General features: G+C 37.9%; 1 protein-coding gene across 2 annotated transcripts in view; it reads right to left on the bottom strand.

Annotated features, from left to right (window-relative positions):
• CCNY (cyclin Y) overlaps positions 1 to 23,630 on the bottom strand; it is a 48,347-nt gene that overhangs the window by 8,277 nt on the left and 16,440 nt on the right. For both annotated transcript variants that reach the window (XM_009695031.1, XM_009695033.1), the window contains 5 exons: positions 23,114 to 23,214; positions 19,546 to 19,581; positions 15,647 to 15,704; positions 15,431 to 15,550; positions 2,547 to 2,713 (listed from right to left, as the gene is read on the bottom strand). In XM_009695031.1, coding sequence (XP_009693333.1) covers positions 2,547 to 2,713; positions 15,431 to 15,550; positions 15,647 to 15,704; positions 19,546 to 19,581; positions 23,114 to 23,214 — 482 coding nt within the window. The remainder of the gene's footprint in view (positions 1 to 2,546; positions 2,714 to 15,430; positions 15,551 to 15,646; positions 15,705 to 19,545; positions 19,582 to 23,113; positions 23,215 to 23,630) is intronic.

The raw sequence follows: 23,630 nt of genomic DNA on the forward strand, positions 1-23,630 counted from the left end.
AAACATCAGGTCAACAAGCATCAAAATCTTTGTTGGAGAATTCACAAGGAGCCCCAAACACAAAGCCCATGAGCCAGATCACCAAGTACCATATAGAGAGCACAGGCTCCTCAAAGGCTTCTGGTTTTGCAGAAAGGTTAAGAAAAGGTTAAGAAGCTAAAACCTTTGAGGACAAGGACTCACCACAGTTTGGCTTAGGGAATGTGCAGTGCAGAAAGAGGGCGGATGTTAGCACAGGGCTGCTATGTGAGTAATGGTGTTATACAGCTCAAGTGCAACTTCTAACAGTAGCACCATCACATGTGTTTGTCAAAAACAATAACCTCTTTTTTTTGTTTCCTTTCACACCATCACAGTATGCCTCATCACCTGCCTTCAGAAAAAGCCCTGAGAATCAGCAATTTCAAAATATATTTATAACCATTCCTGATTAGTACTGTCATACAGCACAGTCAAACCCATCAGTCTGCTTCAAGCTGTTCAGCACTGTACTTCAGCTCATGTCCCAGCTTCAGAAATACTTCAAAAGCCTTGGAAGAGGAGTGAATGGAGGGAGGCCCATACTGCCACTGAATACCCAAAAGCATGAGAAAAGGATCAAGGGAAAAGTAGCTTAGCAAAATCATTCAGAAAACACTCAAAACAGTCAAGGAAGCATTATCAAATGGTTCTCCATGGAATAATATTGCACACAGAAATGTAAAGGGCATGATTTTAGCTTCTTGTCCTCCCTACCCTCACCTTCTATTTTGGAACTCTCATTCTGTCTGGTTTATAGAAGAAAAGTAGTATCATCAACCACCCTTGAAGTAGTTTACATATTTTAAAACAGATACCGAAATGGCATTATGTGGTGTTTCCCACCTCTATTTTGAAATGAGAGTTTTCCCCAAAACTAATGAAAGTACCTACAAGTATACCGAAGCAATGCAAGCTTTGTGTTTTTCACTTTGACTCATGAAAAAAAAAAAATCATCTTATTACAAATTGCTTCTTAACACAAGATTTAGAGATAACTTTTCTAATACTTGAGCAATGACAGCTACTCAAAATTTATAAGTCTGATCTAGCAGTGTATGAGCATGCTTAATTTAAGGCAATCAGCTGACTCCTAACATTCAACCTTTCCCGTACAGATCATTTTTAGACCAGCTATAAATCTGACAAACAGTGAACTATTAAGAAACTAAATTAGGGCTGCTTTAGTAAAAACACTTGGCCTTTCACTGTTTTGAGACTGCAAACAGATTCAAAAAACCATTCTGCCTGTATAAACATTTCTTCTCATCTACTTTCCTCCTTCTCTCTTCCCTCCTCCCAGAGTGGTTATCCACAACAAACTCTCTTCAGTGGCTGTGATCCTGACTTAAGTGAGTTAAAGCAGAGACAAGTCTATATACTTCTCATTACAGATACTTAGCTCTGCTTAAAAGAGCTCTGAAACACACAGATACTGTACTAAAACAGCTTTTAAATAATTTTGTTATTAGTTCTTATAAAAAAAGGGGTGCACCAATAGACTGAAAATGTCACTCTTCGAATGCAGGAACGGCAGTGGCCTGTCGAGGCATTCGGCCCCCCCAGCACCATCCCAGCGCCAATTCCAACCGCAGCCCTTCCAGTACTGCTCTGGTACGCACACCAGCTCAGGTAAGGGCACCTCGGACAGTGCATGGTGTATGGGACTCAGCCCTGAACGTACAGATGATACAAACTCCACGCACTTCAGCCAATATATGTAATATCTGCTAACCAATCAAACAAAAAAAGCACAAGACAATTTAGAGAAATGAGCATTCATTTTAGTATTTGCAAACATTAAGTTCTTAATTGTGTTTATTCTTATTACAGTTATTTTTGTTACTGTTGGTATACTCTTAGTATGATTTGGGTGTATCCAGCCAGATATCACAACTCTTTATGCTGTTACAATATGTACTACTTAAGAATGCCATCAGATAAAAAAAAAATGGAAAAATGGAAATTTCTCTTTGCAAGTTAAAATACTCGATTTTTAACGTCTTGGAAATTAACTCAGCAGCATACAGGGGGGAAAAAAAAAACACCCCAAAACGCAAAAGCACTGATTTTGAATAATGACAACAAAGAAGTGGGTGATCATCTAAGGGTCATTAGGATCACAACAATTTTTTTTCTTGCCTTACATGTTGGTTACTATCTGTATGAAGAACTAGCATGGCAGTAAATCTTGGTGAAGTGAATACGTGCAGGCTCATTGGATGTGGGGTTTTTTTTGTCAAGTCATTTAAATACACATTTAAATATTCTGCAGGTCTGTTTTCATCACATCATCATGTTTGCATGAACATCCAGTGGTAAAATACACTTCAACCAGAAAACAAAAATAATTCACATCTTCTATGTAAGCAACTGTCAAGTAGACATCATGCCATCTATTAGCCTCCACCATGTTTAGATGCAATGCAAATATACAAACTTTATACAACATATGAGAGAACTTCCCATCCCCCTTCATACCCACAGATCTTGGCATTCATTGTCAAAGATAAACATACTGCACTCACATGTCTTCGACCGAGATATCTTTCAGGATCTGGCAGTAATCCACGTTCCACACTGCCTGGTCATCCCAAACTTTAGATGCCAGCAGAATTGCACCCAGCACAATTCGCTTCCAGTTTGCTGGACAAATATCTATCTCTGCGTAAGTTAAAAGTCTTTCAAGATATACCTGTGGAAACACATTAAAATCAAGACTTTATCTATTTTGCTATTATGTAGAAATGAAAAAGAAAACTCATAAACCTATTCCATCAATTTTAGAAGTAATCTGCTCTCAAGAAGATTCTTTTATAAAAGAAAGCTGTAGGTTTAAATACATATATTCATATTTTAAATACATAAGTTCGTATTTTAATTGGCCTTTGCCTTCTGATCATATTACCAGAAACAAAACTGTTATTTTTCTATCTGTAACTGTTGGTAATATAGTCACATGTTGAAATGAATTCAAATGATAGCTTAAATAAATTATTAATATAATAATGTAAATATATAAAATGCTAATTACTAATGAGGAAGGCAAGGGTATGCTACCCATAATAGTTTCTAGCTATCACACAAACAACTATAGTTGTAATTTACAGACAGTAAGTTATCTGATATGGCATCGTTTCATGCCAGGCCCCTCTGGTGAGCCTGTGTGAAGAGGTTCTATAGGCACCTATAGGATGAACGGAGGAACAGTTAACACAGAAACAGCAAGTTGAACAGAGAGGAAAAGTATGTGCTGAGAAGGTAATTCATAACAGTTTCCTCTGGACTGATAAGCTCTGGAGATGAATAACAGCAATCCTGTTGGACCTACAACAACTGACAAACTCAAGACACCACAGTCTGGTCCAATCTGCTCAAGGCCACCAACACAGGCTAGCATCAACCACAGCTCATAGAACCCAGACCTCACCCAAGTGGGTGATGGGTACCTTTTACAATGACTACAGAATTATATATGCTCATCTGACGAAACAAGGGACCCTGGAGGGACTTTCTGAACACCCACCAAAAAGCTGCTGAGCAGGGTGCAGTACGACCCTCTGTTTCCAAACACAGAGCTAGGTTGGCGCCCCCTACTGATGCTCCAGCCAGGGAACTATGGGCAAATAGGGGATACATGAGAGCCCTGATTCAGAAACAAAATTTTTTACTGTCTTTACTAGCATCAAGGAAGTGAACTTGTTCTGCAGTTTCATTCCTCACCCGTGGAACCACTTGCTGTGCACAAAGGAGCAGAACTTGAAACTGGAAGTGCTTCAACATGACAAAACAGACACACTTACTACAACCAACAGCTAGTCCTGATATGCTACTCTATAAAAATTCAGGTTTGCATTTACTCAAGAATAACCTCTTCTTTGTATCTTGTAATAGATCTTTTAATACCCTCTTCACTGCATTGTGATAAAAAGAAATCAGGTGGTTATTTAAATTGCTAGTACTCTTACAAGACTCTACATTGATTGACAGAAACTAGCAGGAGATTTTATGAGATACTCTGATGAAAGTACAATATACATGCAAAATATTATACCTACCTGAAAGGTTGCATATTTTATAAAAACAGAACACTGCTTGGGATTCTGAAGGACCAGCATTTTGGTTTAAATTTTAAATACCTAAAGATATTCTTCTACAGATGCTAAAGGAAATTTACTGCTTCAGTAACAGAAGAAATACATGGCCGCTAAGAAAACTGAAACCATTCCTTTAAGATATATATGTTTTAAAATAATGTTGAAGTTTTTTACTTACTATTTGAAAACATTTTTTAAGAGGGATTATAACTGATTTATAGATAATTACTGAAACTCACAAAACATTTAGAGAATATTTATCCCAAGTTTGGGGGATATCTGTACCTTCAATAAATACTGGACTAACTTTAAACAAGCAACAGCAACTAACTTATAAAAGGAGCATACATACAAAATGGCAGATGCTTAGAAATCTTATTTGGAAAAGCATCATCTCATTGATACTACCAATGCCAAAATAGTTCAACAAATTTTTGAAATTATAAAATACTCAAAAAGTCTGAATAATTACAGTATGTTGGATATTACAGACTGGTCAAATAAAAATAAAGTCTCGGTAAAAGACTTTTGGCTTTCTCACTCCCCAAAGAGTTCTCTATTTTTCTTATGTTAATGAGGAATTAACCGTAATTTTCTTTTAAACACTTCGTTGAACTTAATCTACGTTATAAGGAAGAAAAAGACAGGCATAATAAACATTCCAAAATCTCTGTGAAAACAAAGTTATACATAGCTATAAACTCAGAATATTTACAGGATGAGACCTCACAGATAAAACTGCTGATTTTTCAGGTTTTTTTCTTAAAAACTAAGAAACTTATAGGTAGCAAGATACCATAAAACTAAAGGTGAATTTTTCAAGAGGCCAGATGCCAGACTCCTGAATACATTATTTCTTCTTTACCTATGGTTCGCCCCTGCCTGCCATTCTAACATTGAGGAAAAATGTAACGTTATCTTATAATACTGTAAAACAAAATATCACAAATTGTCCAAAAATTTATTTTCCTTCATAAGAAAGGAAAAACACTATTTAAGTACAAAATTACAAATTCCAAATTATGTGTCAAGTCAACAGAGTTTTGACTTTTTAGTTAGAGCATCGCTCTGAAAAGATGTTGATGTACAAAATTTGGTATGGGGAGTTTTGCCTACGAGGACCTTCCGAGTGGTGTATGAGTCCAAAATAAACAGTACAGTTTAAATGTTTTGAAAAACTAAAATTAAATTCCTAAAAACAAGCAAGTGGTCACTCCAAGGCAAGGATTCAAGACAGAAACTGAAAGAAAAGTGTAGAAGTGGGTAAGATGGGAACAGTGGTGGAGATCCAAAAGACTCACCTCTCCTCTAAGTGGTCAAGTAATACTTATAAAACCAGAGAGACACAAAGCTCAGTAAAAAGGTGGAATATGGATCTCACCAGAGCCTGCATTACCTGATGGTTCATTCTATTTAAAAAGCTGCCTTTTGTTTTCCAGGCAACCTGTGGAAACAAAATCCTTAAACATTATATTACACAAACAAACTTGTTCAACTTGGCAAGCAAAACTGCTTCTTGAACTATGAACAAACAGCATTCCCTGGAATTGTCTCTGGGAAGCTGAAGACTTCTTTAAAGCAATACACCATGTTAATGCAGGGAGCTTCAGCAGCAGAAAGCATATAGAAGCCATAATATCATGCCACTCAAATTAGGAAGTGAACTTCATTTGCTTTACATCAGTGCTGAATTTGACTCTTTAGCGTTAATGCAAACCTCTTAAATTTCAACTTCCCACACAGAGTTTTAGTAATTTTGAATGAATATTCCACATCTATAGATACACAAAGCATACAAAAATCAGAAAATAGTATGCTTTCTTATGTGCAGCTCTAGTTTAGAAAGAAATAGAAAAAAGAGAAAAAATAATCAAGTCAGTATTCTATTGCGAGCTCAAATTCAAAGGCATCCAGAGAAGAAAAAGTAAACTGATAAGAACAGCTAAGAATGGTATTGCAAAGAAAGACATAAAGTAGAATAATTCATAACAGATGAACTTATACCTTGAGCAGATGAATTTACACTTAAGTAAAAAGGGAGCATAAAGTTGCTACTACCTTCCCACCAGCATACATTTGAGAAATCAGCTTTAAAAATTAAATAGGAGCTTGATAAGACACTATTCTTATAACACGTTCATTACTACATTTGAGTATCTTCCAATTGCATGGTGAAGGATATGAATAATCGCTCTTGAGTCCTTGGTGATAACTTGGGCTTAACTCCAGACATACAGTTTGCTGGACTGAGGGTCTGTATCATCTTCCAATAAAACTGAAGATGATTAATACCTCGCCAGGAGAAAGGCACTTAGTGTGGCTTTTGGCTCCTTTCTTGAAAATGCCTTAAAAGAGAGCATTTTGCTTTGTTCACTTGCTGCGGCCTCCCTGACTCAGTCTTGGGTTTTAAGCGTATGTGTTCAAGCAAGAGAAGACAGAAAAAGAACACTTCTTCTTGCAGCAAACATCTGTAAAAGTTTACTGAGGTCCTCAGATAATGTGGGAATTCACTGTAATCTAGGACCTGTTTCCCAAAGACACGCCTATGCTGTCACACTAGTGCAGTTCTTCACTTTCAATCAAGCCCACTCATTCACACACACTTCTCTTCATTCTAGCTCTCTCTAGCTCTAATTTGGAGAGAACCAGCTGACTGCAGATAGAGAATTTTAGGCAGAGGAAAGGCCGGTACATTCTTGAGCTCTCGCCCTATTGACGTGGAGCGTCGTCTTAACAGCAGTATACACAGCCCAGTGAGCTCCGTCTCCTATGCAAATGTGAGAAAGTTCATTATTCCTGACAAATGGAGCTCTTGACCACTGTTTTCACCTCAGAGCATTTCAATATACTAAGCACGGGCCACGGTAAAAGCCCAAGGACCAAAATTTTGACTTTGATGGGATGTCAGAGAAAAAAGGAGAGCAAGAGCCTGCCATGCACTCAGCAGCCTACACATCTGAAGAGGGATGCTTCTGGCTGCAGCAAAGATGTGCTGAATCAGGACAGACTTTCAGAGAAGGGCCAGGTGGCTCTCAGCCCATCTGAAGAAGGTGGCTGGTGGGTGGTTAGTGACTACACTACTCATCCCAAACAAAGTCATGACTGGTGGGAGAACAGCACCTGCTTTTGCTGGCAAAAGCAAGCAAGTCTTCCCACATGTCGGCAGGCATGCTCCACCTCATTAAAAAAAAAAAAACAAAAACTAAAACAACATCACTGAAAATATTGATCCTGTAACGGTAAATGTGACATATGGAAATGCCATTTGTATGAAATTATGTCTATACATTGAATAGTGTCTTAAACACAGAGGTCATCTTCTTAAATACGGGTTTTGTATTAAACAGACTTGGGATTCTGCATGTACTATGAGGTTTAGTACATTCGTGTGTTGTAATGAATTTCACTGGCTTGATTTTCAAAAGCAAAACACTTTCTACATTTTCTTTAGGACTAGCTGCTGTAAAGTCATACAATAAAGTTGAATTTTAAAAGCTCACTGTAGAAAAGAATACTGTAACTCGCATCCCAGAATGCTGGAAGAAATTTACTTATAAATCAAAAGGCCAAAAAATGCAGAATAAACAATGTGAGAAACACTTCTTTTTTAAACAAAAGTCTGAAACCCTCATCATCTCTGGATTATTTTGGCAGGTGTTCCTTTACAGAACCAGAACTAATAAAAGATAAAATGAGCTTTTAGTATCTAGAAGACATAAGTTAAAACAAATGCCATGATTTGCCTCCACTCAGTTTTAACCACTGTATCCACGCTTAAGAATGGAACTAAAGCTTAAAACAAACTGAAGCTCTTATACCAATTTTACTTTTCTTCAATTTAATTCATCCTTTGCAGTGCATCTTCTGAAAGTAAGTTTTTGTGGCAAAACTTTTGAGCACTTCTCTACTAAACATTCAAAAGTTGAATTCCATTAAGACAACAGATTTATTCTGCCTTAATTCAACAGCTAGTTCTCCTCAGACACTTTAATACCTTCCCAGAGCCATCTTCATCACACCTATCATTAGCCACTTAGTTCTATGACAGTATTTTTATAGTTAGTTTTGGGTTTTTTTACGGAATGATAACAAGACTATTTAAATAAAAGATTAAAGTCAGTGATGCGACATTAGCAGAAACTCTCAGTGGCTTCTGTCAAGCAACGTAACATTCTGAGTTTTTCCCAGCTTGCAAAGAACAAGTATAACTCGGTGTTAACACCAACAACGCTACCTGAAACGAAAATGCAATTCTGATCTGGAAAATACCAATGGGCATTGGTTCATCAATACATTTTTACTTACAAACTCAATACCTCAGAATCTGACACCTCCATTATTAGCCTACTGTGTTTGGGAATGAACCACATGGTTTTACATGACTGTCAGTCTAACAAGCTTTGATGGACAATGCTTGCACCTCACTGGAGACATTTTAATAACTTAAGCACACGTCAGAAGATACACTGCACAGAGTTAAGATTTCAGAGGAGCAATACTGGATTATTATTTTCCATCTCTTCCCACAGACTCAGACCCAGATTTTGCAATGACTGACCTTTATACTTGGAATATCAGCAAATTATTATTTAATCATAAGTGAAACCAATTGGGTGATTTGCCTTTGTTAAGAATTCATTTATCTGAATTAAAAGGAATTTAATTCTATTCATTACATAAAATCAGCACTCCGTGGGTACAGATAATCCCAAATTGGCTTTGAGTTCAAGGTACTCTGGAGAGGTTCATTAGCTTAGATGCAGCACCACAGGAATGTAGTTAAATGGCTTCCAAAGCCATTTCAGGTCCAGCAGAGGTACAGAACCTATTTGTTTCAGCACATATCTCGAGCTCATAAATCTGCCAGATCCAAAATGACTCCATGCTGACCCAGTTTGCATGCCTCTGATCTTAACTCCCAGAACTTGGACTTGCAATAGAATGGTGGAGAAGCATTTAGCCATCCCTTATCAGCACTAGTCCTGGAGCGCTTTTTTCATCCAGACACAGAACTGCAACATTGCACAAGCTAACAGGATCAGTAACAGCATCCAAACTCCAACAGTGCTACTCCAGCAGGGCCACTGCTGAGCCAGAACTAATCCCCGGGGTGATTATTTGCAGTTGGGTAAATCCATCCTGGACTTCCCAGGTGTCTGACAGTAATCACAGTATCCAATGTTGTCCCAGTTACCTAGGATGTCCTGCTCCCCATGATCCTGGATAGCAGAGATTTGGTTACACAACTTCCCAATCAACAGAACATAAATTCATTTGAAGAAACTGAAAACTAAAAGATAGCACTGAAGAATTCAGTTTTAATTAGTGCGAAACAGCATCTCATTTTTTCCATCTCAGAGGACATTATAGCATACTCTGTACATTATATAATACTCTCAAGTAGAAAGAAAAGTTAAAATACCAGAGGAGGCTTATTTCCTCTTTTTTTTCCTCTCCAGGAAGATATATACCAAACATGAAAATGTCAAATCATTTCATTTCAGTATCTCATAATCTAAAGGAACACTCAAATTTTATTAAAAACTTACTATGGGGTTCTTACAGAAGTTTTGTTTCCCTTTGTTACCTCATTTTGAAGCTGTTCAACATTAACCTCCAATACCCCACTGATACCTCTTATCATGCTGCAGTTGCAGTCTAAGCACCCAAACCACTATAATTCTTTTTCTATGCTTCCTTAAAACAATTGAGCAGACTTTCTATAGAAGTTATGAAAATTTTCATCCTTGGAGAAATTCAGAACTCTACTGGTCAGGCCCTGATCAGCCTGATCCAGCTGGTCGTGCTTTGAGATGAGGCCAGACCAGACATGACCCCCAGAAGTCCCTTCCAAGCAAAATTATTCTGTGATTATATCTGCCTGCAGTACTAGAGTTTCCTGTGGTGCAACACAGAGAGGTCAGAAGTTGTGCAGTGCCTCCAAGGAGGCTGAGTGGGAGTCTCAGCACACTAAAGAAACAGGCAGTCACCGAGGAATGTCACTGACTTTACTAGAATAATTCTGAATTTTGAGGCAGCAGCAAAAGCAAAGTATTATCTTTTCTCACGCTGCTTTTATATTGCTTTATGTCATATTCTACCTCTATTTTACCAATAAAACTCTAATGCTTTTAATTATTTCTCACTTGATTTACACTGACAGAAAGGAGACGATGTTTTTGGTATTTTAATTACCATAACTGAAAATCTACAAATGAACATGTATTTACAAAAACCTCCCTCTCCCAGGTAAACTCCATATGAACTTACTAGGTAACCCACATTTTAAGTTGCAGGAACACAGAATAACTAACAAAGAGAGTTTCCACCCCAACACATCATGAAGAAATACACAGTCTTCTCTTTTTAATAAGAAAACTTCAGCGTCAAAATGCCTTGAAACTAAAAAAATATTTGTACGGAAAAAATTGTAATTGGTAGTAGGTCCCATATAGCCAAATTACAGCTCTAATCCAATCACTAAATTGCCATATGCTCTGTTCTAAGCAATCAGCCAGTTCCCTACCACGACTCTCCAGAAATAACTGTGCTTTGCAATTGCCCAGCTGGGCATTTAAAATGCTTCACAATGGTCTGGTGCCATCCATTTGGTGGAAAAGGACATCACACCATCATGGTCCTTGCAAATTCATCCAATTTTTATTTTTCAGATGAAATGTTGAAAAATAACAACAAACGCAGTCACAAAACTCTGAAAATGTGAACTGCAAAGTACCATTGTAGATATTTACAGGAAGCACTAACAGAACTGAGAAAAAAGTCACACATCTTCAAGTTTGCCCCCTAATTTACTCATTTTAAGACAAAGATCTAGAATACATATAAAATGCACTCAAAGCATTAAGCAACATAGAATTTCCAGTCTAAAACTGGGATCAGTATTAATTCTTTGCCCACACAGAAACGCTTAGAGATGCATCAAGAAAGAGACATCCATTCTTTGACTGAATGTCCTCTTCTCTTGGGGATTCAAAAAAAGCTCCCTCCCAGCCTCCAGCTTGAATGTTCTCTTTTTATGAAATGTATATCCCAGCAGGCCTAAAGCAAGACTTGACTAAAGAGACGTCTAAGTATTAACTGATAATCATTCATGTGTTGTATGTTAGACTTTAGTCAAGAGATGAGAACAGCCCTAAAACCAGGGGCCAGAAGCCAAGCCTTCTGCTCCCATCGGTGCCCGGAGCACAGGTACGAAGTCCCTGTTCCTCTTGGCCTTCCCCAGAGTGTACCCTGACACATGGCCAGCTGCCAAGGGGCTCAGGATCCACAGCACAGGAGAGACCCTCTCTCTGCACCTGGGAGACCTTCTTCAGACATGGCAAAGTGGTGGGCTTCAGCCAGCTCCCAGGAATCGCCTGAAGCCCAGGACAAAGGTGGACACCAACAATATTGCATACACACAACTCTTCTCATGGGTTTCTTACATAAGGCAGAGCCCAGTTTCAACACTTTGCCTTGCTCACCCAACCACACTCATGATCCCTTACGGGCACTGGATGGTGAGTGACAGCATTAAACCAGGCAATAAATAGTACTTTGCATTGTCCTCCGAGGTCTTTGGAGGAACCTGCATCTTCCAGTAGCTGCATAAGGATGGGTAGTTATACTGGGCCAGTTGAAAAGGACCTCTGCCGCAGATCAAGCCTCTATGGACTCCGATCACTTTCTTTTGTGTTTTTATTTCCTTTTAAACAAGTATCAGATTTTTGATACCTCAACTGAAATATGGAGGGGGGGGAAGAGGTTTTATCAGCATTTAAAAGTAAAAATATCTCAGTGAAAGGAAATCAATCAAAAGCTTTCTCCTTTCCTCCAAACACACAGAAAACAAAATTATCCTCAAATACTGTAATTTTCACAACACAGCTCAACAATATTCTCTCTCTACCTAGTTGCTGAAAATGTGACTGAAGAGTACAATAACTCAGGAACATCTGGCTGGATTAATTAGATCCCTGTTTTTCATACGGAGAATTTTTTGTACGTACTTCAAACTTCAAATTTCCCAGTATCAAATCCTCTCAGTCACAGTATGAACTTTGTAACGTATTTCAAAATCACACTCCTCTGAACTTCACAGAAATAATTCAGTTCACGTACTCTATGTCTTTACATATCACCATATCTGATCAGTCTATAGCATACAGACCTAGCATATTTGCCTATTTGCAAATGCAAAATGTTATCCTCTCTGAAACTACTACAGACACAGAAGTATATTAGGACCCTCAGATTTGGCCTATTTGCAAAAAACTCAAAAAGTCATGCCAAGGCAAAGCAGAAAACTTGGGCCATTCTCCTCTTCAGGTCTAGTTAATAGGATTGTTTTTACAGAACAAAAGAACAAAGCATAAATATTTAATTCTCATGTATTGTTTTCCTGTTGGTATGGGTAACAGTCCTGTTCACATTTTTATTTGCTATCCAATTAGTATATTAAGGTAAGTACAACTTGCCCCCTCTGCACTTGAGGAGATGGTGAAGATGAGACAGGCATTTCTAGTTTTAGCAAGGGTGGGAAAACTCTGGGTAGAGGGAGAAACACAGGTCCATTATTTTTCCCACAAAGTCAGGTCACAGAATATAGTTCAGCATTTTACTGGGACAAAAACTTTACAAGACTTTAAATCAGCAACACAATTCTTAAAACTAATTTTATCCTTATGGTATTATTTTATAAATAAATAATGTGAATTAGTATTTAATTGTTTCAACCTGAGATTTTAATTTTTCACCTAACAGTATGGGAAATCTCTTGGCAGCTCTGGAGGCTGTGTGAAAATTAAATTTTTTGTTTAATTATAAATTGGTATTGCTGTAATAGTGGAGGCTTTAATTGAAATATTTTAATTAAGTGCTTGAAGCAACACAATGCTCCCTTTTTGCTGGAGAATAGCTTATCTAACAGTCTGGAGTTTCACATTTACTGAGCTCCTGTGCTGAACATACAGACTGCTACATAGCCAGTTGTAACTGCTCCTTCTACCTGCCTAATGGCATGCAAGAAGACAAACAGCAAGTGCATTCAACTACACACCTTAGATCATGTTAATAATTTGGGCAGTAAAAAGGGGTGGTTAGGACTGTTTAAAAAGTGAGTGAAAAAAAGATAATAGTTGTAGCATCTTGTTCAAAATGTACTGTGATCTCCACAGATATACTTCCTGCCTTCTGGCAACCCTCCCAGAAGGAACAAGTGGCAGGCAGGGCTATTGGATTGCTCTCCGACGGATGGCAAAACATAAGCTTCAGCAGGGAATGCTGCTCTCTTCTTCTCCAGACAGAGTATCAAAATTGAAAGCACTTGGAAGGTTCATAAATAGCAATATCAACCCTAGTAAGATTTCAGGAGTGTGGGGAGGGGGGAAGAGTTGATTGCTTTTTAACACATTAATTTCCACATCTGAACATTTCAGAAACAACACAATCTGTCTCTAAGGTCCCTCTTGATGACACTAACAAATAAAGAAATGGGATCTTGAAGTACAGAGGAAACTGAGAACAGCAACAGCAGAATGTCATACTTGTAAAACACCATTCATACCAAAACTCTGAAGCTTTCTGGAAAGAGGGGTCAGGCAGGTGCTATTATCCTGAAAACACAGGCAAGAATAGCAGAACTGTAGGGCTGATCACCTGTACCAAATCTATCTGCAAACACCTGCACGACTGCTTTGGGAACTAGGTTATAAAACAGTTAATCTGTTATCATTCTACTGGGTAAAAAACCCAAGCCACCTAAGTTTTCAAGCACTAACAACTATGGAAACTGCTTCTGCAATATAACAAATGAGTTAAAAACATGTACACTTCATTGCAGATCACACTAAAAGTGTTACTTGCAGGGAAACCACATGAGAACCAGAAGAGGCAAGGAAGTAGTTACAAATGAAAGATATTGAAATATATGCTTGGGTTAACAAGATTTGTGGGGAAGAACTTTCCATGCATTGCAATAACAGGAAGATATTGTTATTAAAAAAAAGCCCTCTTCCTTTCTACTAAACAATGCCCTTATTGATCAAATAACCTAAGATCAAACAACAGATAACTACAACAAAGTTCCACTGTATTTGACAGTGGATTAATTACATTACAGAAGAGCATACTGATTCCCAAAACATACCTTGCCTCCAGCAGAAAACACTTAAGAAGAAAAGGGAAAAGGACAAGTACTTAGTACAATTATGTAAAAGAGATAGACAAAATGTCATTTCAGAAAACAAGTAATGGCTGGGTCAAGTAACTAGGTAGAGAAATACTTCAAGAAGTAAGGGTGGAGCACTGCAGGGTGTTTCTTGCCCTATTTCTCTCATATTCCTGTTCTGTACTGGCTAGTACAATTCATTCCAACTGTCTGAAGGAGAAAAGCCTGCCAACTAAACTTAGAAGCCAAGGAAGAGAGATTAACAGAGGAAATGAGTAGGTCTGGGCTTCAAAATCCACCTTCTCCAATTTCCCCTTCTTCCATCTAAAGTGCATAACAAAGATGTTACAAAACCACATGTTGTAGTGGTAAAAAACCCATTTTGTTCTTTTAAAATCTGTGAGTCAAGAACATGGCCAAAATCGTGCCTGAAAGCTGAAGAGGCTTGTCAGAGTTGACAGGATAAAAATTTCAGGAAAATTAAGAAATTCTCAACTGGTGGAGATCACTTTAGCTCCTTTAATCCACATTGCTATGCTGATCCGCACCAGCTGAAAATCTGAACCTTCTTTTGTGTTGTGCTATTTTTAAGTAGCTAAACTTCAGCCTTGAGTACAATTGTTCAATCCTATGATGTGGTCCTGAAAGACAAGTACAGTGCAAGTAAAAAAGAGTCATCACCAACATGTCCCAGTCACTCACTGAATCCTTCACATGCCCATCAATTCTTATTAGTGCTATCAAATTACCTACAGCTGTTCCTAAGTTTCTGCTGGGAGCCACAATGATACACAGCAACCCCCTCCAAAGTGGAAGCCTTTTTTGCTTTTAACATTCCCTCCTGTTCACACCACTTGTGCCACCTGCATTATCTATTAGTCACCTTGGTGGCCTGTAACATTATCACTCTGTAAGGGCAAGATGTAACCTCAGCTTTTATGTCACATGTTACCCAATCTCTTCTTCCATCACCTACTCTCTCCAAGTAAATAAACTGTAGTATCTCTTCCCATCAAGAAATTTCCTTGGTCTCCATGGTGAGAAAAAATTCTCTGGTAGCACCTAGATTTATTAAATCACACAAATCCAAGCTTTGAGAACAAAACTGGCTCTGTCAGATGGTTGATGTCATCCTTCAGACACTCACCAGGGTGACAATGGCACATTCAGCAGTCAGTTGAGCAGCACTGAACAACGTCCGAACAAAGCGGTAAATCTGTTTCTGCTCCGGGTCATGCTTGTCATAGTCTGGTGGCACTTCGGATTTCTAAGGAAGAAATACTTCCAAATAGGTGACTGAAACAAAACGAAGCAGACAGAAAGACAGTTCACATGAAAGGGAAGAAGAGGCAGATGAACTTACCGAAAGGGGATGAAGGTTTTCATCAAAAATATCTAAGAGCATTCTTCCGTCTGTGTCCCTATAAAGTATTAAAACCAAAGTAGTGTCATTATCTGAACGTGACAGCACGCACCTCTCAGACACAAGTGTATTGTTAAAACTCCAATACTCCTCATGCTCTGGGGTGCTCAGAAACACTGCAGAAATGTGATTTTCAAATAAAACTTGGATCTATTCTGTCATAAGGTTCACATGTTAATATGAAATTCATATCACAAAGTATGCTAAAATTTTCAGCTTCCCATGGCCAAGATACACAGCTTTTATGCTCTCTACTGTGAGGTTCACAGCCTAAGAAGTACTATTCTAAACTTATAATAAAATCAGTCCAGCCTGCTTTCCTTTTCTTAACTTCATCATGTTAATCCTTGCAATCTCTTAATTCCTCCTCCTCCTTTATTGTCAACATGGTGAGCATTTACAAACATGCAACAGTATTTTTACAGTTTTCCTTTACTTAATACATACATACTTCACTTTTTATTTATTTGGAAAACCCTATACTACTAATGATTTCTGAAAGCAAAAAGGAGTATATAAAAAAAAATTCACACAAAAGAATATTCCTATTCATTGGTTTTACTTGCCATTTCTCCCTCAGATCCCTGTTGCTCAAGATCAGATGCAAGTTGATGCAACTTCACAAGCCTAACATCCAGTATGCAACGTAAGATTTTTGCTATGTGTAATCTTGGCAGGAACACTAACAATCACAAAAGCGAGTGGTATAACAATACCAGTTAGAACTGGACACTTTCTGGACAGATGCATCCATGTGACCTATTTATTACAATCCCATCTTTATTTATAGCATCCTTGGTACTCTGGTCATAGAGTTCTTAAGAGAGAAACCAATTAATATGTGTTCTATCTTTACTCAACAGCACGTGTCTCTCAGAGCATGCAAACACAAGTTTTACAGCGGATTCGTGACTACAAAATGTACTTATTAGCAGCTAACATTTAAACCTCAACATCTGAAGGTGACATTTTTTCTGCTATAAAGCCTGGTAACACTGGAAATAAACACTTAAAAAAAAAGGAGGGGTAGGAGTACTTAAATTAAAACAAAAAAAAAAGATTGAGATAATTACTAGAAAATTCCTGATCAGCAAGGCTTTTGGCCAGACTCTTTTAACCCTTAAACGGTGACAACCCTATACAAAAAAGCTAGTATCTTAATGCAGTAGTCTCACTGGAATCACTAATGTGCTACAGTTAACTGTGGCTCTTCGCAATGAGAAGAGAGCAAGAAAGACCTTCTAATTTTAGTTTTTCATGCTGTAACTGCTGAATGCTATGAAAGCACATTTAATTGCCCTCAAGAAATCTATTACACAAAAAAAAAATTAGTTGATAGGTTTTCATCTTCATTATAACAAATTCACATTGTTATCTTTCAAAAACGAAGCATCTATTAATTGATCTAGGTTTATTTTATTTTGTTTATTTATTTAGCAATTTCACCAATACTTATGCATTCATCCGAAAACAAGACAGGTGTAGTCTTTTACCACTTGTTGAATAGCTAAGCACAACAAAAGCTGCAGAAAGCCAATCAATATAACAATGATAGGAGACATTGAGAAAAGAAGAAATGATAACTAGAATGTTACAATCAAAGGAAATGTGGAAAACACATGAAGGAATATTCTATTTCATGGATAGTTTCTCAAAAAACTGGGATTGGTGAGAGTTTGGAATATTAGGAAGTAATTTAGTTTTAAGCCTATTGTGCAGGAAAAAAGGAACAATTAAATACTATCTGAAAAGAATTCTTCTCTGGCAAAGCAGATGCTTGACTCATTTTCTGTCAAAATCAACCATGAGTTTATATAAAGGGTTACAGTGGTTTCTTACTCCCCACCCCTCATAATGAACCAAAATCTACCACATACGTCAACAACTTCCTTTTCACCTATAAAGGCAGGAAATAGAACATATGTTTTGCTATTGCTGTTTCAGCAGCAAGTGCAACTGAATGCTGTTATCACATCGTCCCCTCCGTTCCCAAATCAGAGACAACCAAAGACAGAACAGCCATTTCACATCCTTCATTTCAGAGTCGTTAATTGATGTACACGCGGCTGCTCCAGCATCACTGCTGAGGCCATCTGTGCCGAGCGAGGCAGAGGGCACACCGCTGGCAGCTTCAGGAGGGAAAAGCAGCAACCAGTTCTGCCTGAATAAATCACCTCTCCATCCCAAAAGTAAAAGGACAGACAGCAATATCCCAAGAAGATAACATTTGGAATGTATTTGTTTTCAAGATACTGCCATGGGAATCTTTATTTTATAAAGGTTTAGCTTCTCTGTCTACTAACTGGAGGTCAAATTTGCATCAAGTTCTGCAAGACTACGAATGGACATATTTTACTGCACACAGAAGTCAGCTCCATGGCAATCGGCAGGAAGAGAGTCCAGTGTTCTTTGGCTCTGGATTCCTCCTGCTCAACTGTAAGCACTTCCCAAAGTTTCTCATCCTTTGTAGTCCCTAATGTGCCCCATTCTCCTGAGCCTTTTAAGCTGAGTAAAACTCAGCTGGCATGATACTTAACAGAGCACTTAAGAATAACTTATTTTCACAAAACTTTAGAGTCTGATTATCTCTGAGATCTCTATTATTTAGTCAAGCATAGTAAAAATTGACTAGTTAGCCAAACTAACCCAGGTACGATGGAGGAAAGGGGAAAAAGGGAACCACAGATGGAAAAACAAGCAATCCAAGCATTATCACCAATGCCTCATTTTCTGGGAAATGAGACTAAAAGTTTGCAAGAAGATCTCACTCCAACTTTTGCTTTACATATCGCCATGTTTCAGTCCAAGGACCACTGACATCTTGGAAAAGCTTCTAAGAGCTTTCAGGAAGGATCAAGCCCTAAGCCTTTTTGCCCTTGTGTACTTCTAAAAGTTTCTGTTTAGATGTCAGCCTTGTTTCAACAAGTGTGATGGATTCCAGTGACCTGAAATACAGTCCCGAATGACGTACCAGCTTAACTTTAAACTTATGAGTAACTCCTTTTGTTCTGGCCGGACTTCTTACAGTCCAGAAGAAAAAACATGTAAGTGGCTTGTTAGATCGAGATCTAAGCCAAGTTCTCTGAAAAGACACATTGAAAAGCCATGGACACAAAAGTCACTTAAAGTATTCATACAATCTCTCCTTAGAAATGTCAGGACATATTATTTTGATACTGTGACATATCATGAGGACTGGGAATTTAAGATACAAAAGCACAATTCAACATGAAGAAAGTTAATTTATGTACCAAGTTACTTTTTAGAGAACCTCTTTTCTATTCAATTTCAATCAACTTGACTGAGCAGAGATCTAAAACATACTACACCAGAAGAGATAAGCTAGGACCTGCTCTGTTTCTGAGGCATCTTGAATTACATCTATTCACAATGTCACTCTTACTATATAATTAATGGTTTTTGTTTCAAAATCCATTAACATTAACTGATCATTGATTTTCACAGTTAACTTTACAAAGGTGTAGCTAAAAAAAAATAAAATCTGAAAGACACTATTCAGATTTCTTTATATGTGATTGCAACTTACGCAACAATGCCGAAGCGCCCAATGCACAAAAAACCAAACACTGAATCATTAAAGTTTTTCAGTGCTGAACTGTACTTTCAGATTTTTATGGTACATAATCCTCTAATTTTTATTTTTCTAAGCAAAATAATATATGTAAAAATACAAAAGAATATGTTTCTCATTTCTAGCATGGGAAACTAGAAAACTACTACACAAAAACATTTTGAAAGAGCACAGATTTTTAGGGTTTGGGCAGTTCATTTGTTTTGATTAAAAGTATCTTCAGTACAAGATTTCATTATTCACATACCTGTTTTTGATGTGGTAATATATTGCAAGAGCTACACTGTAAAGAAAAATACAGAGTTAGTATCTTGGGACTGTCAAATTATATTATTTGTCATATTAACACGTACATTTAAAACCTAGCACAATGCATGACAAAAAGTATGCTCAGCAGCCTGTTTTCTTCTGTTCACTGTTAGACACCAGGAAAACTGCTGTAAACAGACCATTTTATAACATTTGTTCAGCACACTCCAAATGCCTCCCTTTCACTAGTAATGAAGTACCTTACTAAAATACTGATATTCCACACACCAAGTTGCACATACCTTCTATTTAATGCCCCACTCCACTAAAGTCAATGATAAAACTCCTACTGACTTCCAAGGTTGAAGAGAAAGCATCACAGGCGTGGAACATTCTCTTTCATTGTTTGCTAATGCTGCCAGGCTAACATGAAATGTTTTATTCACCACTGGCTTATACTTTTACATTTAAATCTACTAACTTTTGGCTGTCTTCCTACGTAGCTACTCACATACCAGCCTCCACTACCAGGCTCCTACAGTTTTCTGGCATCAAGTTACTTATTTTAAGTCAGGAAAGACAATTCCCTGAATAACTTACTGCATTATGCATTTCCCATGTTCTCAACCACACACCAAGGTACCTCTGTTTATATTCTGCGCAAAGACAAAAAGTGTCCTTATATTCACAGAAAGCTAAGATTTTAATTATTTATACAACTAACTGATCTCATTCACATTTGAGAGTGAAGAAAATTAAGACATGGCTTCTCATGGTTATTCTCCAGTTTCCAACTCATGATTCCAGCTTTATCAAAGGACACATGCTTTACTCATGATAGAGCTTTATTGAAGGATAAAGCAGAACCAGCACCCTCCCCACTTGTTCCAGCAGCATAAAACCCAGTCAAAGCTAAAGGGGAAGGAGGAAGGAGTTCACTGATCCTATTTGTTGACAATTTGTCTTGTCAATGATTCACTGTAAGATGTTTATGTTTCATACTGATGCAAAATTCCTCCCATTTTCTTTTCCATAAAAGGCTTTTAAAAAGAGTCAATTGGTTGCTCTGTAATTTTATTCCAGAATTTTTACATGAAAACTGACACACTGTGTGTTACGAAAACAGTATGTTGGAACTACCTTGTTAGTAGAATTTTAAATTATTTCAGCTTTTGGTTGTGGGATTTTTCTTTTGAACATCCATGTAGTGGAAAATATTTTTTCTTAGTTGAGAGTAAATGTATTTTACTAACTTTGTATGAACATTATAGCTTTTACCTGGCTGCATGAGAAGTTTTTAGATCAGAAATGCCTTTTAAATTTTATTTTTCCTATATATACATATTTAAGGAATTAAGAGAGACTGTGTATTGTGGACATTTAAAGGACACAGTCCCCACTGAACACAAAAGACACATTTATGAATGGATTTAGTTTGACTGAAAGCCAGTCACAAAATGAATTGGTCCTAAAATTTAATTTTAAATTATGCCCCTAGGAACACACTTGCAGCTCCAGTTCACTTTATGAAAGCAGATGCAAGAATCCATGTGCAGAGCTGTGCTTGGTGCCCATATGTTTGCTTTTGTAACAAAATGTCAAATTAAGTTCAGAAAATATTTACTATTTAGAAATCCATATCAGAATCTGTCAGTCTTCCAGAGCTGTACAAGATTAACTCAGATCCAAGTTTCATTCTGCTTTTCATACGCTGGTTCTCAGTGTGCAGGAAAGAAGGTTATGGAGCTCTCCATCACCCTACCCTGGCCACCCCACTGATGCTGCAGATCTCCAGTAGATGCACTAATACTTTAAACATACCAGGGCGTAACATGACCCAGAAGAAATAAATGAGCTGGCCAAAATACATCCCTCATAGATTTACCTAGGTGCAACAGTCACTTATTTGCAGAGACTGCCAGGACAGGGGCAAGAAACGAAGTTGTACTACAAAAGCAATAATCCTGTAATCTCTCCACCCTTAAATCTACTAAATGTGCAGCCAAACAGGAGAGGAGGAAAAGAAACCTCACCCAGAGGCCTTACATGCCAGAGTCCAGTTTCTCACCTCACGTAACTCCTTTTCAAACCCTCTGACCCCTTGCAGTTTCCAACCCTTCCCATGCCAGCAGTCTGGCCCCAGCCCTACACAACACCTCCCACCTGGTCCCAGCGCCGGCTCTTCCAGCCTGACATGTACCCTCTTCTCCCCACAGCTCTGCCCCTCACCACACACCCCAAGTCTCTCCCAAATGCCACCACCCTGCTCGCCCCGCAGCTTGTCTTTCTGTCTCCTCTTTCACAAGACTGTTGCTCGCCTGCTGAAAAAGCTTCTCGGTTGCTGCAGCCAACTGAACCCATCTCTTCTTTCCACGAGCAGTCTCAGTTCTGAGGCAAAAAGGGACCCAAAGCCCACTGAAAAGGCTGCACTTGCAAAAATCCACATGCAAGGGATTTTAAAGTAGAATAGTATGAGATTCCAGGACCAAAAAAGCCAAACCACAAACCCACACTCAAAAAACCTTTTTCTGATGTTCATCTGATTTATTTTTAAGTTACTAATTAAAAGAAACTTGAGGAAAAGGAAGACTACGTTTCAGTCAGAAATAGCCGATGAGGAACTAGGTGTCAGTCTGACTGCAAATCCCTTCTCTACTCCCCTCTTTTTCCCTTAAACATTAAAATTAGGAAGATGTTTTAGTGACCGCCAACATTACAAACTCCTTTGAACATGTTAGTCTGAATATATTTGTCTCTTATGTAAGTATCTCTGCAGCACAGATTTTGTCTTTATAAATTTTTGCATTTGAGTACACCAAGGTAACCATCCTACAAACAACTCAAGAGAGTATATCAGCAATCACAATAAACAAACAGCTCAAAATGCCTGAGCATTTGTCCTCTCATTTTTTTCTCCCTTACTGAACAAAATGCAAATAACAATAAATATCAATTTCATTTCTCTCCAAATGTAAAAAGGCACCAGTGAAACCTGAAATAACCACGAGACATCACCCAAGGGCAAGCCCATGTGTGTATCACATACAAAGCTCCCCACTGCCTTGTAATAAACTGCCAGTGCCCCTGCACTCAATAAGGAAATTAATCTGGAGACAATTAGTTTCCATTTCAAACAGAAAACTGGAAGGAAAGCTTAGCAAATGAGAATTTTCTCATGAACAGAAAAGAGCTCTTCAATTTCAGAGAATTCTGAAGTTCTGAATAAACAAGTACCCAAGTAAGTTTTCAGGACTCATCCAAAGCAAGTACCCAGTTGAACACTGAAGCACAAGGATTTCAGCTGCTGCAATCTGAGATCCTTAACTGCTGCTTTCTGTTGAGATATGCAGTACTGGGAGGTTGACTCTGCACAGACCTAAAATAAGAGTAATATCCTTTGCTCATCCTATTCACTGCCTCTGGAGCATGATTGGATTAAATAAATGTACTACTTCAAAAACTAAAACCTTTAAAGTTTGCTTAGTAATAGTTCAGAAATATGTATACATAAATACCTATATATATAAAATGTAGTTTCTAGCAAAAAAAGTAATTATAAAACCCACCATTTGATGGTATACTTGAGGTTTGGTTGACTGACTGTGCTGTCATCCAGGAAAATAGTGGAACAGGAACTGTACTTCCTTCTCAACTGCCCAGGAGGATGCTATGAAAAACACGTAAAAGAACAATGGCAATTATGTAATACCAAAGCACTTTTCTGAGGAGCTGTTAGAATTTAGAAAAAAACAAATTTCTCTGTCTCTCACAGTGACGCACACAGTAATGTGATCATGTTTTGAAGCAGTTCAGAAAGTTCAGAAATAATTGCCAGTGCAAAAGTCACAACAATCCCTGCATGAGCCTTGACTAATGCTTTCAAGTCCAAATCTTCCCTCTGTCCCTGCTTCCCCAAAACCATGCAAAAATTTTTGTGCAGAATTACTCAAATATATACATACATTTGGAAAGCAAAGATGAACAAGACCTATGTTTCTGTCTTCATTCCAAAAGAGTAAGTGGAAGAGTGAAAAAGAAATCATTAACAGTGAAGACTGAATTAGAAACAGATACAAAACCATG

Source organism: Cariama cristata, unplaced genomic scaffold (assembly GCF_000690535.1).
Source record: "Cariama cristata isolate BGI_N322 unplaced genomic scaffold, ASM69053v1 scaffold3502, whole genome shotgun sequence".
In the NCBI taxonomy this organism is placed as follows: domain Eukaryota; kingdom Metazoa; phylum Chordata; class Aves; order Cariamiformes; family Cariamidae; genus Cariama; species Cariama cristata.